Raw genomic sequence first — 15,477 nt, 5'->3', positions numbered from 1 at the left:
GTCTGAGGAATGCGAATAACAGATTGTGGTCATCTGAAGTGACTGCTGCAGACAACATCTTTATTTTTAACATGTTTAGATGTGTCGAGCTGTCTTGCATTATTTCTTTAGTACTTTACCAAGATAGATGCAGGGTAATTTGGGATACATAAACACTCAGGTCGGTGCCTTGATCATAATTTCTCAATATATGTGTTAACCTATTTTTCAATTTAACCTCATTTTATTTTACCTCTTACAGTTTATCCTGTTTTCAATCAATAAATAAATTGTTGTTTGTGACTTAATGACAGCTGCTAATATATAAATCTTTTTATTTAAGTAGAATTATGGACAGCAGTCTGTATGGCCATTAAATATGCTGTTGCAGTCACGTGACGTGGACAGCGCATTCGTTCGTTCGTTCGCCGTCACATGACCGGAAGCACTGAGTGAGGCGGTCGAGAGTGAGTACTTTTGAAATGACAACAACCCGACTTGGCTTCTTGTCTGTTTTATTGTCTGTGCGATTGTTATATTTATAATTAAGCAAACATGAGAATCACCTCTGCGACGAGCTCGTGAATGAAGAGCGATGAGGCGGCGAGCTAAAGAGCTAATTCATCAAACCTGGGTGAGGATACAGTGTTAGCATGAGGAGCTAGCTGGCTAACTGACACTTTCTCTACAAACATACGCTTTCAAACATGTTTAACTTTATACATTGCCCCAGTTAGAACATAGATTTGTGAATGTGTGTTTGCATAAAGGGAAAATATAGCTGTCTTCTTTGAATTTTGCAGGAAGGAGCCTTTATCTATTAAGTCTTTCTTGCTAACGTGTAGTAGGACATAAGCAAATGTTAACTGTCACAGAGGACCCATATTGCTTCCTGAACGCATCTCTGGACTCCAGCTGCTCCAGCCTAAACTAGCTCTCTTTGCAGGCCGATCCCTACAGCTGAGGATATATGCATGCATGGCCTTTTTAAAGCGAGACAGAACACACCATCATGGATGACTCGGACCAGGATTTTGTTGATCTCTGCTCAAAGCTGCTGAAACGAGTCCGCAAGAAACCAGGTGAGCCCAGTCAGCCGAGGAGAGCCAAGCAGCAGCCCTCCAGTCAGGCAAGCGATGGAGACAAGAGGAAAAGAAATAAAAAACGAGATGGTGACTATGGGTCAAAAGGTGTTGGGGCCCAGCCTGTGGGTACAGGTGCGGGAGCAGAGCAGCATGGGCTGTGTGGAGGGACCGGATCTGATTCAGGAGATGCTGGCTCGTCAGGTGTGCCGAGAGCTGAGAGGGCCAAAGACAAAGTGCTTCAAAGAATGCAGCAGTTCAAGAGAGCCAGTCCACAGAGGATGGTGCACAAGGACAAGAGCCAGACAACAAGCCATGAGATCCCCTCCACTTCTCTTCCTCCACCTCTGGAGCAAAGACAAGGTGAGATGACAGGATGCTCTCGGCACAGATTGTTAGTATTATATAGAGAAGAGAGGAAATGGATACAGATGTGGCTTTCTCTGCATAGGAATTGTTTTTCCTTTTTCATGATGAGTAGAACTGCAATGATTAGTCAGTCTTTCTGTTGATCGAAAGAAAATGAATCACCAATCATTCTAATATCTTATCATGTTTTTAGTTGTAATTTATGACAGTAAATGAAGAGTCGTTTTGTTTTGGACTGTTAGTTGGACAAAGGAGCAAATGGAAAATGTCGCTTTGGGCTTGTGATTGAACATTGAATGACATTTTATAGACTAAACGGTTACCCATTAATTGTGAAAATAATCAGCAGGTTAATCAATAATGATAATTGTTAGTTGCAGCTCTAATGAGCTATTGATTAAATAATTGTATTGGTACCTTCAATTTGATAATCAATTCATAATTTTTTTTTAGAAATAAAAGTCTAGATTCTTTGATTCCAACCTTTTTAAATGTGATCTTTCCTGTTTTCGTTCCTCCTCTGCAACAGTAAACTGAATATCTTTGGGTTGAGGACAAAACAAGACGTTTGGGGACGTCATCTTGAGCTTTGGGAAACACTGATTGACATTTTTCAATCAAACAGCGTAACGTTTAATCGAGTAAATAATTGAAGTATTAATCGTTAGTTGCAACCCTGATCCCATACATGCTGCTATCCGTATGTGAGTGAGTTAAAAGTTTGGATAAAAGTGCTATTAATGCCCTTTAACTCAGCCATGATTGTATGTTCCGCCCCTCCTCTGTACTAGGGGTGGGTAAAAATATCGATTCATCAATGCATTGCAATATATTTTTTCACAATATCGATTCATCAAATCCTCTGAATCGATTCAGGCGCCCGACCACATGCGGTCCCTCGCCGGACCTCTTGGTCCCCGCCTCAAGCAGCTGGAAGCATTTCGCTCGCGACCTCGCTCGAGGGTCGGAGGGCCGCGGAAACACCGTCGCTGCGGAGGCGGGTAGCCGATGTCTGACACACCGCTCTTTCGGAGACTGTAAACTCTCAGCGCAGCCGGTCTCACCCTGGCCGCTGCACTGTGCGCCCGCGAGTAGCACTCTCCTCTGGGCAGAGAGGGGGGTCAGTGTCAATGTTTTACCCCCTAGTGTGTCTTGCCGGAGGGCGGAGGGACTGTGGTCATTTCTATGTTTATGTCAGACAAAAATGTACCATGCCGTCCCAGAAACAATGGCACTTTCTCAGCTTAACTATGGTTGCACTATTTTATAACTAAACACATCGTGTACCTTTGTTTACATTTCAATTCAAACTAGAACTTACTAGAGGAAAGATTTATAATTTAAGATGACTTTTTTTAATAAAAAAATTATCAACAGGTCATTTGTTTATTACTACTTATTACTGAATCGATATCGAAGCATTTAAGTGAATATTGAATCGAATCGATGTTGAATCGAATTGTGACCTAAAGAATCGAAATCGAATCGAATCGTGAGGTTCTTAACAATACCCAGCCCTCCTCTGTACCGTACAGATACTCCACAGTCCCTCAGCTCAGGCCTCCACCCGGAGCCCCAGGACAGTGACGAGGCTCTGGCCCTGCGGCTGCAGCAGGAGCTGGACAGGGAGACGGCAGATGTCCAGACGACGGACCTGGAGGACAGAGGCCTCTTCTTCTGTCAGATCTGCCAGAGAGACCTGTCACATATGACTCCTGAGGGGCGAACGCAGCATCTCAACAGGTCCGGATATTTATATCTGTATCATAGTCACGTAGCTGATGCTCTTATCTGATTTGCTACAGTAAACCGACTGCAGTCACTGGACTGGTGGACACACTGACGGTGAGAATGATCCCTGTTTGCAGGTGTTTGGATGAGAGTGAAGGGAGCGCTCCAGCACCACCTCCTCCTCCTCCTGCTGGTGTCCCTGACTGTCCCATCTGTGGCAAGAAGTTCAAGTCACAGAAGAGTCGCTCGACCCACCTGAAGCGCTGCTCCTCGGACATGGGCGTCCCTCCAGCTGTGCTGCTGCAGGCTCTGCAGAGACAGGCTGAGGACACCCAGAATGTCCCCTCTGCTAACACACTGTGAGTTCGTCTCAGTTTGGTCCTGCCACTGGACAGCACCTTAACATACCTCTGAGCTTCCAGTCTGATGCAACGGTTAAAGCAGCTGCTCAAAACTAGATTGTTAGTACTTTCATTTCAGTCAGAGCGATTAGCATAGAGAATGTTTAAAATAACCTGCTAATGTGTCAGTACTTGTCAGTCTTTCCCCTAACATCCCAATAAATGAGTCCAGCTGAATCAAACCTCATCTATGTTTTCTTCACTCTTCAGCACAGAGACTGGAGGCACCAAAAGAAAAGGCCCACCCAGGCCAGGCCTCCCAGCAAGAAAGAAACCCAGAAAGAAGACAGAACCCTTGGACGAAGACACCATGGTTGCCCTGGCTCTGTCCTCCTCCCTGCTGGAACAGGAGAGGGAGTCGGAGAGAGCGTTACAGACAGAGACGGCTACCTCTCACATCTCCATGACTCCAGTGTTGAAGTGGAGGCCGGACAGAGGTACAGTGACATCAGTGTTAGTCAACACAAACAAGGGATTTTTGAAAAGGCACTTACTGTACATACAGCTGCTTTTGAGCAACATTTTGAAATTATTACAAATGTAATCAACTTAATTATACAAAGCAGAGTACAGTACATGACTTAATGCTATGGGCAAAGAAACTGCGCTTGATTGCGATTGTTTGTGCATGTGTGTGTGTGTGTGTGTGTGTGTGTGTGTGTGTGTGTGTGTGTGTGTGTGTGTGTGTGTGTGTGTGTGTGTGTGTACTTTGAGATAACCATTGGAATCTGACGCAGTGTCCTAAAAAATGTCCCTAATTGATTCTCATTGTGCGCAAGGCTGTGAGCTTCAGCTGTGCCACGGTGTCTGCCGTTTGTCCCGAGACTGACAACAGTAGTGCAGCAAAAAGTTTCTACTTTCTGCATTTAATCTCTACAGAAACAAAGTTTTAATGTCAGCGCATATAGAGCAACATATACGGCGATGCTGATATATATGTGATAGCCCATTATCGACCAACCCATAAAGTCGGGCCCTGATATTTTGTCTGTTGAGGGTCTAAGCGTAACAGTAATTTCAGGCTATATCGCAATATACGATATGTATCTTGATATTTTGAAATCTATTAAAGCACTTTATAAACACAAGGACAGGGAGACTTCAGATATGGGAGATGCTTTTATTTTTTTTTATCAAATACCTTGATAACCGTACATTCACAAAAGTTTTGACAAACAATCATCAGTAATATGGAAACATTGACTCAGTGGATAAAGCCAAGTATTAGAACAAGTCACACAGTCTGGAAAGTTCAGAAAAGTATTTCAGTTTACTGTAATGAAGCCTTTAAAACCAGGAAAAGCCTCAATTTGTGTCATATAACGATATCCAAAATCTAAGAGGATGTATAGTCTCCTTTCACGATACCGATATATAATATCTTTATTCTTTATTTGAGAAGAACGTTTATTGTGTGTTACATGAGTGTTGCCTTTGGTCAAGCCTGAAGCAGCTTATACATCCACTGTCTGAGCTACATCCACCAACACAAGTGCATCGAACAAACTGTTGAAGATCAGTTGGCTTTAGATCACAATGGTTTTATTTTCAGTGCAGTGCCTAAACTCATGTATCTTCAATAGAGATTAAAGATGAAAACCTCCTCTCTCTCTCTCCTCCCCTCTTCTCTGTGATCAGGTAAGGGGCGCGGGAAGATGAAAAAGGGCGCCGTCCCTCGCCCTCCGCCGCTCCTCCTTGTCCAGGATGCCGAGGCGGCTCTGGTGAGGCTGCAGGAGCGTGTTTCTGCTCTCCTCCTACGTAGCCGGGCGCCCTCTCCCCCCACCCCAACCCGCAGCCCCAGCGTTCTTCCAGGCCGGTGCAGTGCTGCCCCCCTCTGGCAGAAGAGCACACTGCTGGACGAGGGCTCCACCTGTGTGTCTGATTTCTACACACCAGAGCTCAGAGGGTTCATTACGCCGTGGGACCCTGCAACGGTGAGCGAGACCAGAGACATGTTTGCTTACATTATTTCCTGAAATGAGAGTGTTGTGCTTCTGTCCTTTTTTTTTTTTTTTAAATCAAACGGCAGTTGAGATTAGGAACCACAAAGCGTTACTCCTCGCCTGTTCTGGAAATAAAAATGTGCGGATTAACATAAAAAGTGTCCGAAACTGTAAAGGAAGATGCTGTGTTTTGTTATTTCAGCAACAGCTGCCAGTGGATCCAGCTGTTATGGCTCTGGCCCGAATTCACACTTGATATTTTTACAAGCCCGTGTTTTCCATTGTGATGTGTTGATTTTCCAGAAATTAAGAAGTTTGCAATGATTACACAAAGATTTTCTTTCAGAGAAAAACCAGAACAGAGTTCTCTTGATATTACTGATATCATTTTCCTGTTCCGCTCACGTCCTTTCACATCATACAGAGGTTGATTTAAAGTTTTCAGTTTCCAACACACTTTTTTTTTTAACCTGACATCAGTCCGTCAAAACTCTTCACGCACCCCTCTTTATCTACATGCTGCTCAGCAACAGCACGGCAATGAATCTCACATCCAAACCCCGAACACTTGATACACATCTCAGGATCAGCTCTTATCCTGAGATAATATATCCAGACATGTTACCATGGGGACAGTGGTCATAAACTCTCACCTCCACGATGTAAAGAATTCCTCTTGCTCCTAATTTCCACTGTTACGTGTCCGCTGCTACGTTTCCGCCACAGCTGACTGTTTTACCTTCTATAAAGCCAATCTCTTGCCGAAATGCAACCTAGGCTTTTTTTTGTGAATGTATATACGACGAAAGAGGCACTTTTAAGATTTACCGTAGTTTTGTTTTCGGGCAAGCTCATTTTCAATGGGGTGCAGGGGCACTCTTATGCTAGCATCAAAATCAAAATCACTAAGAAGGCTCAACACGACATGAAACTTTGCTCGTTGTATCAGCAGGGTCTCTACACATGAACACGAGCATTGAGAATATTGTTTGTGTACACAGAGTTTACTAAAAAGAAAGTTTTTGGACAACTCGTTAGCAGATGTTTCCACCGCTCGCTGCCGTCCTGCCAGTGAGAAGAGTCGATCTCCGAATGGGACGTAACCTGGAGGACAGTTAAGGCTCCTAAAGCTTAGTTCCATATAAATAAGCGGATAATACGTTGTTTTGTCGTTAGCGAAAAACAATATTGACCTTTTAAGTTGAAAAAGGAGCCTCGTATAAGAAACAATACTAAAATAAAAAGCCGGAAAAGTCACGTGAGATATCGCGTGGACAGTTGTCGGAAGACAGTAGCGGTCCACCTTAACTGTCCTCAAGGTTACGTTGCATTCTCGGATCGATACTGGGAGCAGAACAAGCTACTGCTAAGGTGAGTTAATAGTAAAACTTTCTTTATAGTAAACTCTGTGTGCACAAACAATGTTCTCAATGCTCGTGTTCATGTGTAGAGACCCTGGTGATACTACGAGCAAAGTTTCATGTTGTGTCCAGACTTCTTAGTGTTGTAAAAATAGAGATTTTGATGCTAGCGCTAAAGTGCCCATAGCACTCGCATGAGTTTGCCCAAAAACGAAACTACGGTAAATCTTAAAAGTGCCTCTTTCGTCGTAATTATGCATTTACACGAAGGTTTGACTCATATTCAATCACAAACAAAGCCTCGGTTGCTTTTTGGGGAGAGTTTTGCTTTATGATGTAGTGGAATGGGGGAAATTGCAATCGAATTGACAGAAATGTTGTGTCATGTTTGTTGTTTGTTTCTTAGTTTTTTTTTAATTGTAATGCAAAACGTATGATGTTGGATGAGTTTGGATTAGAAGACAAGAAATTGAATACATTTCATGTCAAAACAATTAGAGACCAGACTGCTGTTTGACTGAAGAGCGGAAGTCAAATCATAGCTGAGTTATGTTGATACTGTTCTCCTCCACTTGTAGACTGAATTGGCCTCCTCCAGCACCGTCAACAAGTCTGCAGTCCAACCTGTGAGTGAAGGAACTCCCGTCACAGAAACCAGGGCCTCCATCCTGCCATCCTCCTCCCAGACCGCTGCCTCCTCGCCGGCTCCATCCACCCCAGGGACAGGGCATTTTTCAGTCGGAAGCCAGACACTCCGAGACCTGATGGAGCTGGCTGAAGATGGCATGACTCTTACACAGCGTGGTTACACTGCTTCAGACCCTGACGGAGGTAACACACTCACAGAGAAGTCATTTCTTAGGGAAGACGGAGTGCCTTTTCACTTTCTTTTGTATTAACAAAAACCTTCCACAGAAGTGTTGTTTTGTTTTTGTGTGCTTATTTTGAATATTTAAAAAGTAAAACCTATATTGCTCTTTACTTATTTACAAGAAGCATTTTATGAGCCGTAGCATGGAACCAAGAAATAGTTTTGGATTGTGTGTGTGACATAAAATCTAGGTGAAAATCTCTTTCGATCTGGTAAAGAGAAAAAAACGTGTTTAGTTTTTGGTAACAATAAGTATGAAAATATGGAGCCATGAGTATTAAAGACCTCTACAACAATTTGTAAATGTAATGAGTGTAACCCATGGGAGTAACATGCCAGCTCAAATTGTTGTGTCGTGACATCACTGGTCATCAGTTCTGGTCCTGATTGTCTTTGTTCCCACAGAGAAAAGCACCCCTATGACCACAAACCTTCACCTGAGCGGCTTCGTCCTGGAGGTGTCCGAAGAGCAGGCGGAACTCTGTGCGAGCAGCTTCCTACCAGAAATGACACACGCACGCTTGGATGAGACCCGCAGCCGAGCGAGCGGGGCGACGGATCAACCACGACCAGATAAAGATCGAGGCAGCCACCGATCAGTAAGACCTGTTGTCATCACAGCTCTTCAGCTCTGACGTTTTTGACCCGGACACCTGGATCTTTATCATTTGAATCGCATGAAATCTAATCAGATGTTTCTCTGCAGAGTAACTTTTCTTCTTACTGTATAACTTCTTTAAATCTGTTATAAACTGTTTGTTAGTCAGAAATGACAGGTTTCCTCCTCACATAAAAAGCCCAAATAATCAGAGGGAAATCATATCGTTTACCATGACATGCCAAATTTTTGTGTTTTTGTGTGACTTTATCTCATGACCGAGATGATTCTTACAGTGTAGAACGTCTTCTCTGGTGTGCCGGATGTGTGCTGCCCTGACCCCAGTGTCTCCTGCTGGTGTTTCCTCTGTAGGTGGCGCTGTCCAGACTGGCATCAGATCTGAGCAGCATGGTGAACAACCCTCAGCTCAGTGATGTGCAGCTCCAGGTGGACAGTGGGGAGGTCTACTTTGCTCATTCCTTCATGGTGTACGCTCGCTGCCCCCTGCTGGCAGAAATGGTAATATTGGCCCACTAATACACAAACCAAGGACGCATAATAAAAAAGAATTTATACACTCTTCATGTGGGAACTCTTTTCTGCTTTGTGTTGCAACTGCACCTAAACAATGTCCCTCGGGTTAATTATAGTTCCATCTTATCTTAAGCCTAAAATCTGTCACAATACTGGATTTTCAGCTCCTTTAACTAAGCCGAGCTTTCCAGTGGATTTCAGTAATTAGCAGTGAGTTGTGGACCTTAGTCCAAAATTTCGTTCGGTTAAAGGATGTGGGCTTTTGTACTGCAAGAAAAACAACATCAGTGCTTTTACTTTGTTTGCATTTATTCTGCTCCTCTCTCAGGTACATGAAAGTGGTATTGGGGTGCAGGAGGAGGGGATGCCAGCAGCTCAGAGGGTGTTGATAAGCGACGTCCCAGAACAGGCAGTGTTTTCTCTGCTGCAGTATCTCTACACAGCCAAGTGCTCCATCCCAGCGTCACTGCGTCCTCATGTACTGGAGCTTGCATCTAGGTTAGTGCCCAGTATATCATCAGTCAAGGATGTCTTACAGTTTAAAGATTTGGGTTAACATCTTGTTAAGCTAATTTAGTTCAGGTTTTTATTCTATTGCATGTTAAGCAGCAATAATGTATGAGATGTTTCGTAAAGAACGACCCTTGCCTTTTTGTGTTTGTTAAGGTTTGACCTGCAGGAGCTGCAGCAGATTTGCGAGGTCTGCCAAGAGGATGCAGCGACTCAGGGAGAGGACAACGACTACGTGAGCCAGGAGGAGAATGTCAACAACCGAACAGACCAGGCCTTCGTGGAGCTGCTCCGCTCCATGTGGAATGAAGAGGATGAAGACAACAGGGGTACGGACACGGACGAAGGAAGCGGTGAGGAAAGGGGATTGGAAGAAGATCGCCAAGCCGATGACCTCGTGGCAGGTGACAGAGAGATTCATGAGGAGAAGGTGAACGAGGAAGAGCTGGAGGAGATATACGAGTTTGCCGCCACGCAGAGAAAGAGGGAGGAGGAGGAAGACAGCACGAAAGAGGAGGAGGAGGAGGAGGAGGAGGAGGTGAAGGTAGATGAGGAAGAAGATGGGGAAGAGGTGTTCTCAAAACTGGCGGAACCTGAACCGATCTCAACAGAGCCGAATCCTCTCCCTCAGCCGGACCCAAGCCTGGATCGCAGCTACAACCGCCTCTTCTCAGACTCCTGGGGGGTCTACAAGGAAGGAGATCTCTCCTCACTACCCTCTACCACTGGCCAGCCAAGGAAACACGCCCTTCAATTCCAGACCCCCCTGTCCTCTCATAAACTCTCATCCGAACTCTCAGTCAGAACTTTGCTTCAGTCTTCAGCAAGCGTAGTCGATGACCCTTCCCTCAGCCCTCCGACCAGTGCATCCAACCTGCCGATCCCAGGTCAGTCCCCTGGTCAGGAAGGAGACAGGGGGACGGATGCCGCTGACCTGGTCGTGTCTAAAGAAGGTAACACTTTGAGGCGTGAAAGCAGAGTTCCTCGTCGTGTCTCTCTTTCCTCTGATTCGCCAGAGAAAAAGAAGGAACCTGAACTCATAGTTTTGTCTGACTCGAGCGAGGACATGGAGGTTGTTCTCAGTTCCCGCAGCCCCTCGCCGCATTCTCCTTGCGCCACCCAGAACCTGCAGAGCTACACCCAGATCAAATCTCCGCCAGTGAAACCCAACGAACCCACCCAGGAGAATAAAAGGTCCAGCAGTTTGGAGTCCAGTCCTGAATGTCCAGGCCCAGCGGACTGTTCTGCAGAAGTGTCCTGGCTGATTCCATCCACGCCGCTCCAGCATAGACGCAGCAGCAGCACCACCACCACCAGCTCCACTCAGACCAGAAGCAGCATGTGCAGGACGCAACTGTTCCCTAAAGTTGACACATCCTCACCCTCTGTTCCCTCTTCTCCTGCCCGCGTCGGCCCAACAGAGGGCAGTGTTCCCTGGATAAAACAGGAAGAGATGCTTCCCTGTAGCTCCAGCTTTAATCTCAAATTTTCTCCCAAAAGAACAAGCAGTTCTGATGTGCGTAAAGTTAAAGAGGTGTTTGCAGTTCCCGCGAGCCAATCTAAGCGCCTGAGCTTGACTTCCTCGAAGCAGGACACACCCCTCCACCCCCAGCTCCAACCGTACAGCAGCACTCCCCTGCACACTGAGCTCCACCAGCCTCCTGTTCTTCTCACAGCCTCTCCGCTCGCTAGGCAGAGGCCGACAAGTCAAGGAGGGGATAGTGTGGCATCTGACAGCATGGAGAAAACGGAGTTGGGGAGCTTTCATCTCTCCCCTCTGTCTGACCCTTCTTCCTCGCACAGATGTCTTCAGAGTTCACAGAGACACAGCGACTCTTCCCCGCAAAGTCGACGATCTAATGAGTTCAGGAGTAGAGACGAGCTATCAAGGGGAATAAGAGACAATGAAGGAGGAAGGGAGCTCCAGTTTGAAAATAAAGAGACATGTGAGGATGGAGAGCTGGAAGACGAAGGAGTGGCAGAAGTTGCTGAATCCAGTTTCCAGCAGAGCTTCATGGCCATGGACGAGCCCCCCATCGCATTCAACGACTCGTGGGGCCTCGACGTCTGCACGGAGGCCAACCCGGGCTGCTTCAGTCTGAGGCTGGAGGACAGCGCGGGATCCAGCCAGCACGAGAACAGCGCGGGACGACGAGAACCAGCCAGGACATCTTCCTCTACTGATCAAAGTGTCCGGTCCTCGAAGAGTCATAGCAGCGCGAACGTCCCCTCTCCATCCAAAGCCCGCAGTACACATCCATCCACAAGTGCACAGGCTCATCCAGGCCCTTCATTCACCCCCTCACCACCTGATCCCACCATCCAGACCTCACCAGGGATCAAACACAGCCTCCTAGACCCCAAAGTATGGGACAGCTGGGAGGAGGGGGAGGCTCTTCCTCTCTCTCAGAGGGTTAACACTTGTGCCCAGCTCAAAACACCTGGTAAGTAGTCTTACTCTCAACACAGTACTTATTTTGACACAAGTGTAGATGTAGAAATGCTACATTCAACTGCAGTTCTTTTATTTTATCAAACTAATTACTGTAACTTCCATTTCTTGAGGTATTAACAAAGAATAAGAGCGGCTCCATTTGTCACATTTCCTCCATTAATGTTTCTGCTGAAAGATATTTGTAATCAAATCACATCATCTGCTCTAGGGGTCGACCGATATGGCTTTATCAAGGAAGATACTGATTATTAGAAATTAAGGAGAGCGATAATTAATATTTTTAACTGATTATCATTTGCCTTTTTTAAATTTGTTTATCGGCAATCTGACAGAAAAATTATAGATAGCGATTATCTGAAGAACGCTGAATGCTCTTAGAGCAGCTGGTGTTCTACTTTTTAAGTTGTGGCACACGTAGAAACAAACTGGTGATTTGATAACAATGCACCAGTGTGTCTAGAGAAAAGAAAAGAAAATGATAAAGAGACAAAACAGAGCCACAAAAAAAACAGCTATAGATATTTTTTTAGTCGATTGACTCAAGAAGGCCTCAAACAGCTTGCGCAATATTTCTTGCAACTTCAAATTAAAATGTCAAACAAAATATTCTTCCAGATGTATTGGTTATTTCTCAGACACATTATTACTTTATTTTTTTTAAAGATTTTTTCTGGCATAGACACAGCAGTAGACAGACAGGAAATACTACCTGCGCGCCTCAGACACATTATTTAGTCGAAACAGACTTGCAGCCATTTGATAACTGGTTCAATTTTGGGTTACAACTGACGTCATAATCTCGATAGACTGGTCTGCAAGTGGCAGAAAATGTCCTGAAGCCGAAGTTGAAATGTTCAGATGGCTGGTTTTGTCTCATCAACAATCAAATAACCCCAAGATATTCAATTAACTTTGACAGAAGATGAAGAAAAATATCAGATAAGTCACAACCAATACATTTTATTAATAATATTAATAATAGATTCTCAAAATAGTCCAATTAGTTCAACAATAATCCCTGGTTCCAGTTTCTCCAGCATCAGTATTTGACAATAAAACACTGTTTAATAACGTTATATAAACCTTATATTGAAGGTTCGTACATCTAACTTTGTTTTAAAATAACTTATCTTAACTGGTTTTGCTGTAAGGGCATTCTGGGGGGGAAAAAATTAAACAATTTACAGGTACATCAACCAAAAGTTTAGATTTTTTTTAACATTTAATCACCGGTAACACCAAAATTCACTGAACCCTTTTTTTTGTTTGTTTTTCAGGGCTCTTTGGTTTGGATTTATTTAAAGACATGTATTAACTCTAACATTTTATTTCAGTGCATTTTATTTATTAAGTTCTGCTGCAGAAATCGGACAGTATTCTCATTAAATGTCTTCCTGTTTGTGTCACGTCAGCTTCATCACGCAATAAAAGGCGTCGAACGTTGGTGCCCATCACTCCCATGCCTCACTACTCTGACCTGGACACACCGGAGCTCAAGAACAAACTCAACAGGTCAGTCAGTTCACACTCAGAGAGGGGCCACTTGTTTTTTTGTTTGTTTTTTCTCTAATCAAGGCTATTAACTGAGGAGCCTATCAGATTACCCCCAACATTGACACTGTCAGCTTAGTTTGTCTGATTTTCCATCTCAGGCTCTCTTCCTTCCATCCATTCATCCATCGGTTTGTCTGTAACAAATTTACTTTCTTTACTTGACAAATTTACTATGTGCAGGTTTGGTGTTCGGCCTTTACCGAAGCGCCAGATGATCCTCAAGCTGAAGGAGATCCACCAGTACACCCACCAGCTGGTCAGCTCTGAGGAGGAGGAGGAGGAGGAGGAGGTACCCTCTGTGGGCCACACAGCTCAGGTGAAGCCTCCACCAAGCAGTTCAGTGTCCGCCGGCAACAGGCCGCTCTCCTGCACCCAGACAGTGAGGTTTAAAGAGCCCAGAGTGCCCACTGATACCTCCCCTCTGAGACACAACACAGAGGAGGAGGAGGAGGCTGAGCTGCTGTCTGCCTCACAGGGCTCCAACACGTCTTCAACTGCTGCCAGTGAAGAATCTGAAAGGTAACTGGTGTATTTAAATGAGTGGGTCATCTCATCTGTAACTGCGCACACACACACACACACTGCATTTTTCTTGCTGGTAGCTCAAATTGACTTATTGGAATCCTTTCAAATGTAAGAAAAAAAAACAAACATAATCCTAAAATGTGTTCCTTCAAAATAACTTCCAGAAACATATTACATGCACGTAACCTCTTCTCGCTCTTCAAACAGGTCCAACCCAGTTTTGTGCCTCTCCTCCGATGCCAACTCAGACAGCGATGGCGGCATATCCTCCTCCCAGGCGGCCACGCGCCTTCAGGATCGCCTCCGGGCTGTGCGCTCCTTCATCCTGTCCGACTCTGAACTGTACACTCAGATCCTCCAGTACCAGCCTCTGGTCCTGTCTCAGCTCCAGGGACGACTCAAGGCGGCCGGGATCCGCTTGGGTGCCGCCAAGCTGGTGGACTACTTGGACTCCCAGTGCATCACCTTCACCACGGCCAAACCGGGCCAGTCCGCACCAAGCCGTAGAAGGTTAAAGAGGACGGGCAGGGGAGCAAAAGCAGCGGGTGAAAGTGGAGCGAGCAGGAAAAGAGGCGTTCCAGCTGTATTTTGACTTTTTTACTTTGAGAAAGGTTTAAAAAAAAAAAAAAAAAAAAATATGAAAGGTCTAGTCTAGCCTTGACACTTGGATTTCACTGCATTCAGTTGTGTTTTATTTATTAAAGCAACATTACAGGATGTCACAGCTCAAAAATCATTTTGTTTGACAGGTTGGTGGAGGCATACAGTTGTACTTTCCTAATCAAGGCTATTAACTGAGGAGCCTATCCGATTACCTCCCACTGTGTCACTGTCAACTTAGTCTGACTCGCTTTCTATCTCGGGCTGTTTTCCTCTTGCTATCCGTTTGTTTGTCTGTCCGTCACAAAGGCCACGTACTTTCTCCCTTGTGCAGGTTTGGTGTTTGGCCTTTTACTGGGGCACCAGATGATTCTCAATCAGTGAAAAAAGTACAAAGTGTTCTTCTAAACCTTACTCAATAGTAGTTGCTTTTAAACCATTGATATGTAATCCATTATCAATGACAGGCATTCAATCAAAGGAGTTTCTGTTTCTTGAGGCTAAATGACTCCCAACTCCTGCACAGTGGTCACCTCACCAAACCTGCTTTTTCTGTTTGTCCACCGTGGGTTGAATATTTATATTTTTTGTGCAATGCAAGAAAAGTAGCATAAAATGGAAATGTTTAATATAAGTTCTAATACCTCGAAATTGTACTTTTAGTATAGTATTTGAGTAAATGTACTTAGTTGTGTTCCATTAGTGATTTTACTTGCAGTGTTCCATTTTGCAAGAGATTTGTGGAGAGTGACAAAATGGATGTGTTACAGTGTTCAGAGTTTTGAGAAACTGAGCTGTTATTGTGTGGATGATTGGATTATGACATTTTACACATTCATGTATGTGATGGTAGAATAATTAATCCTCCACATGAGGTATTTTACCAAATAAATAGATGCCAAATGTGTTCTCTTAAATCAGAACAAAGGGATTTAAATTCACAGAAATGATTCAACACACTGGA

At 44.6% G+C, this 15,477-nt stretch overlaps 1 protein-coding gene across 1 annotated transcript; it reads left to right on the top strand.

The window, feature by feature from the left end:
• Positions 1-419: 419 nt before the first annotated feature.
• slx4 (SLX4 structure-specific endonuclease subunit homolog (S. cerevisiae)) lies at positions 420-15,430 on the top strand. The gene is made up of 14 exons (XM_030392906.1): positions 420-613; positions 926-1,424; positions 2,966-3,173; positions 3,299-3,520; positions 3,773-3,999; positions 5,201-5,496; positions 7,445-7,697; positions 8,143-8,336; positions 8,708-8,854; positions 9,198-9,367; positions 9,536-11,823; positions 13,247-13,346; positions 13,569-13,907; positions 14,121-15,430. The coding sequence occupies exons 2-14, from the start codon at positions 992-994 to the stop codon at positions 14,503-14,505; spliced, it is 5,262 nt and encodes a 1,753-aa protein (XP_030248766.1). The 5' UTR covers positions 420-613; positions 926-991; the 3' UTR covers positions 14,506-15,430.
• The last annotated feature ends 47 nt before the right edge of the window (positions 15,431-15,477 follow it).

The sequence above is a fragment of the Sparus aurata genome, chromosome 1 (assembly GCF_900880675.1).
Source record: "Sparus aurata chromosome 1, fSpaAur1.1, whole genome shotgun sequence".
NCBI classification, from domain to species: Eukaryota; Metazoa; Chordata; class Actinopteri; order Spariformes; family Sparidae; genus Sparus; species Sparus aurata.
The sequence above is the reverse complement of the archived record's forward strand: the minus strand, read 5'-3'. Positions and strand labels throughout refer to the sequence as shown.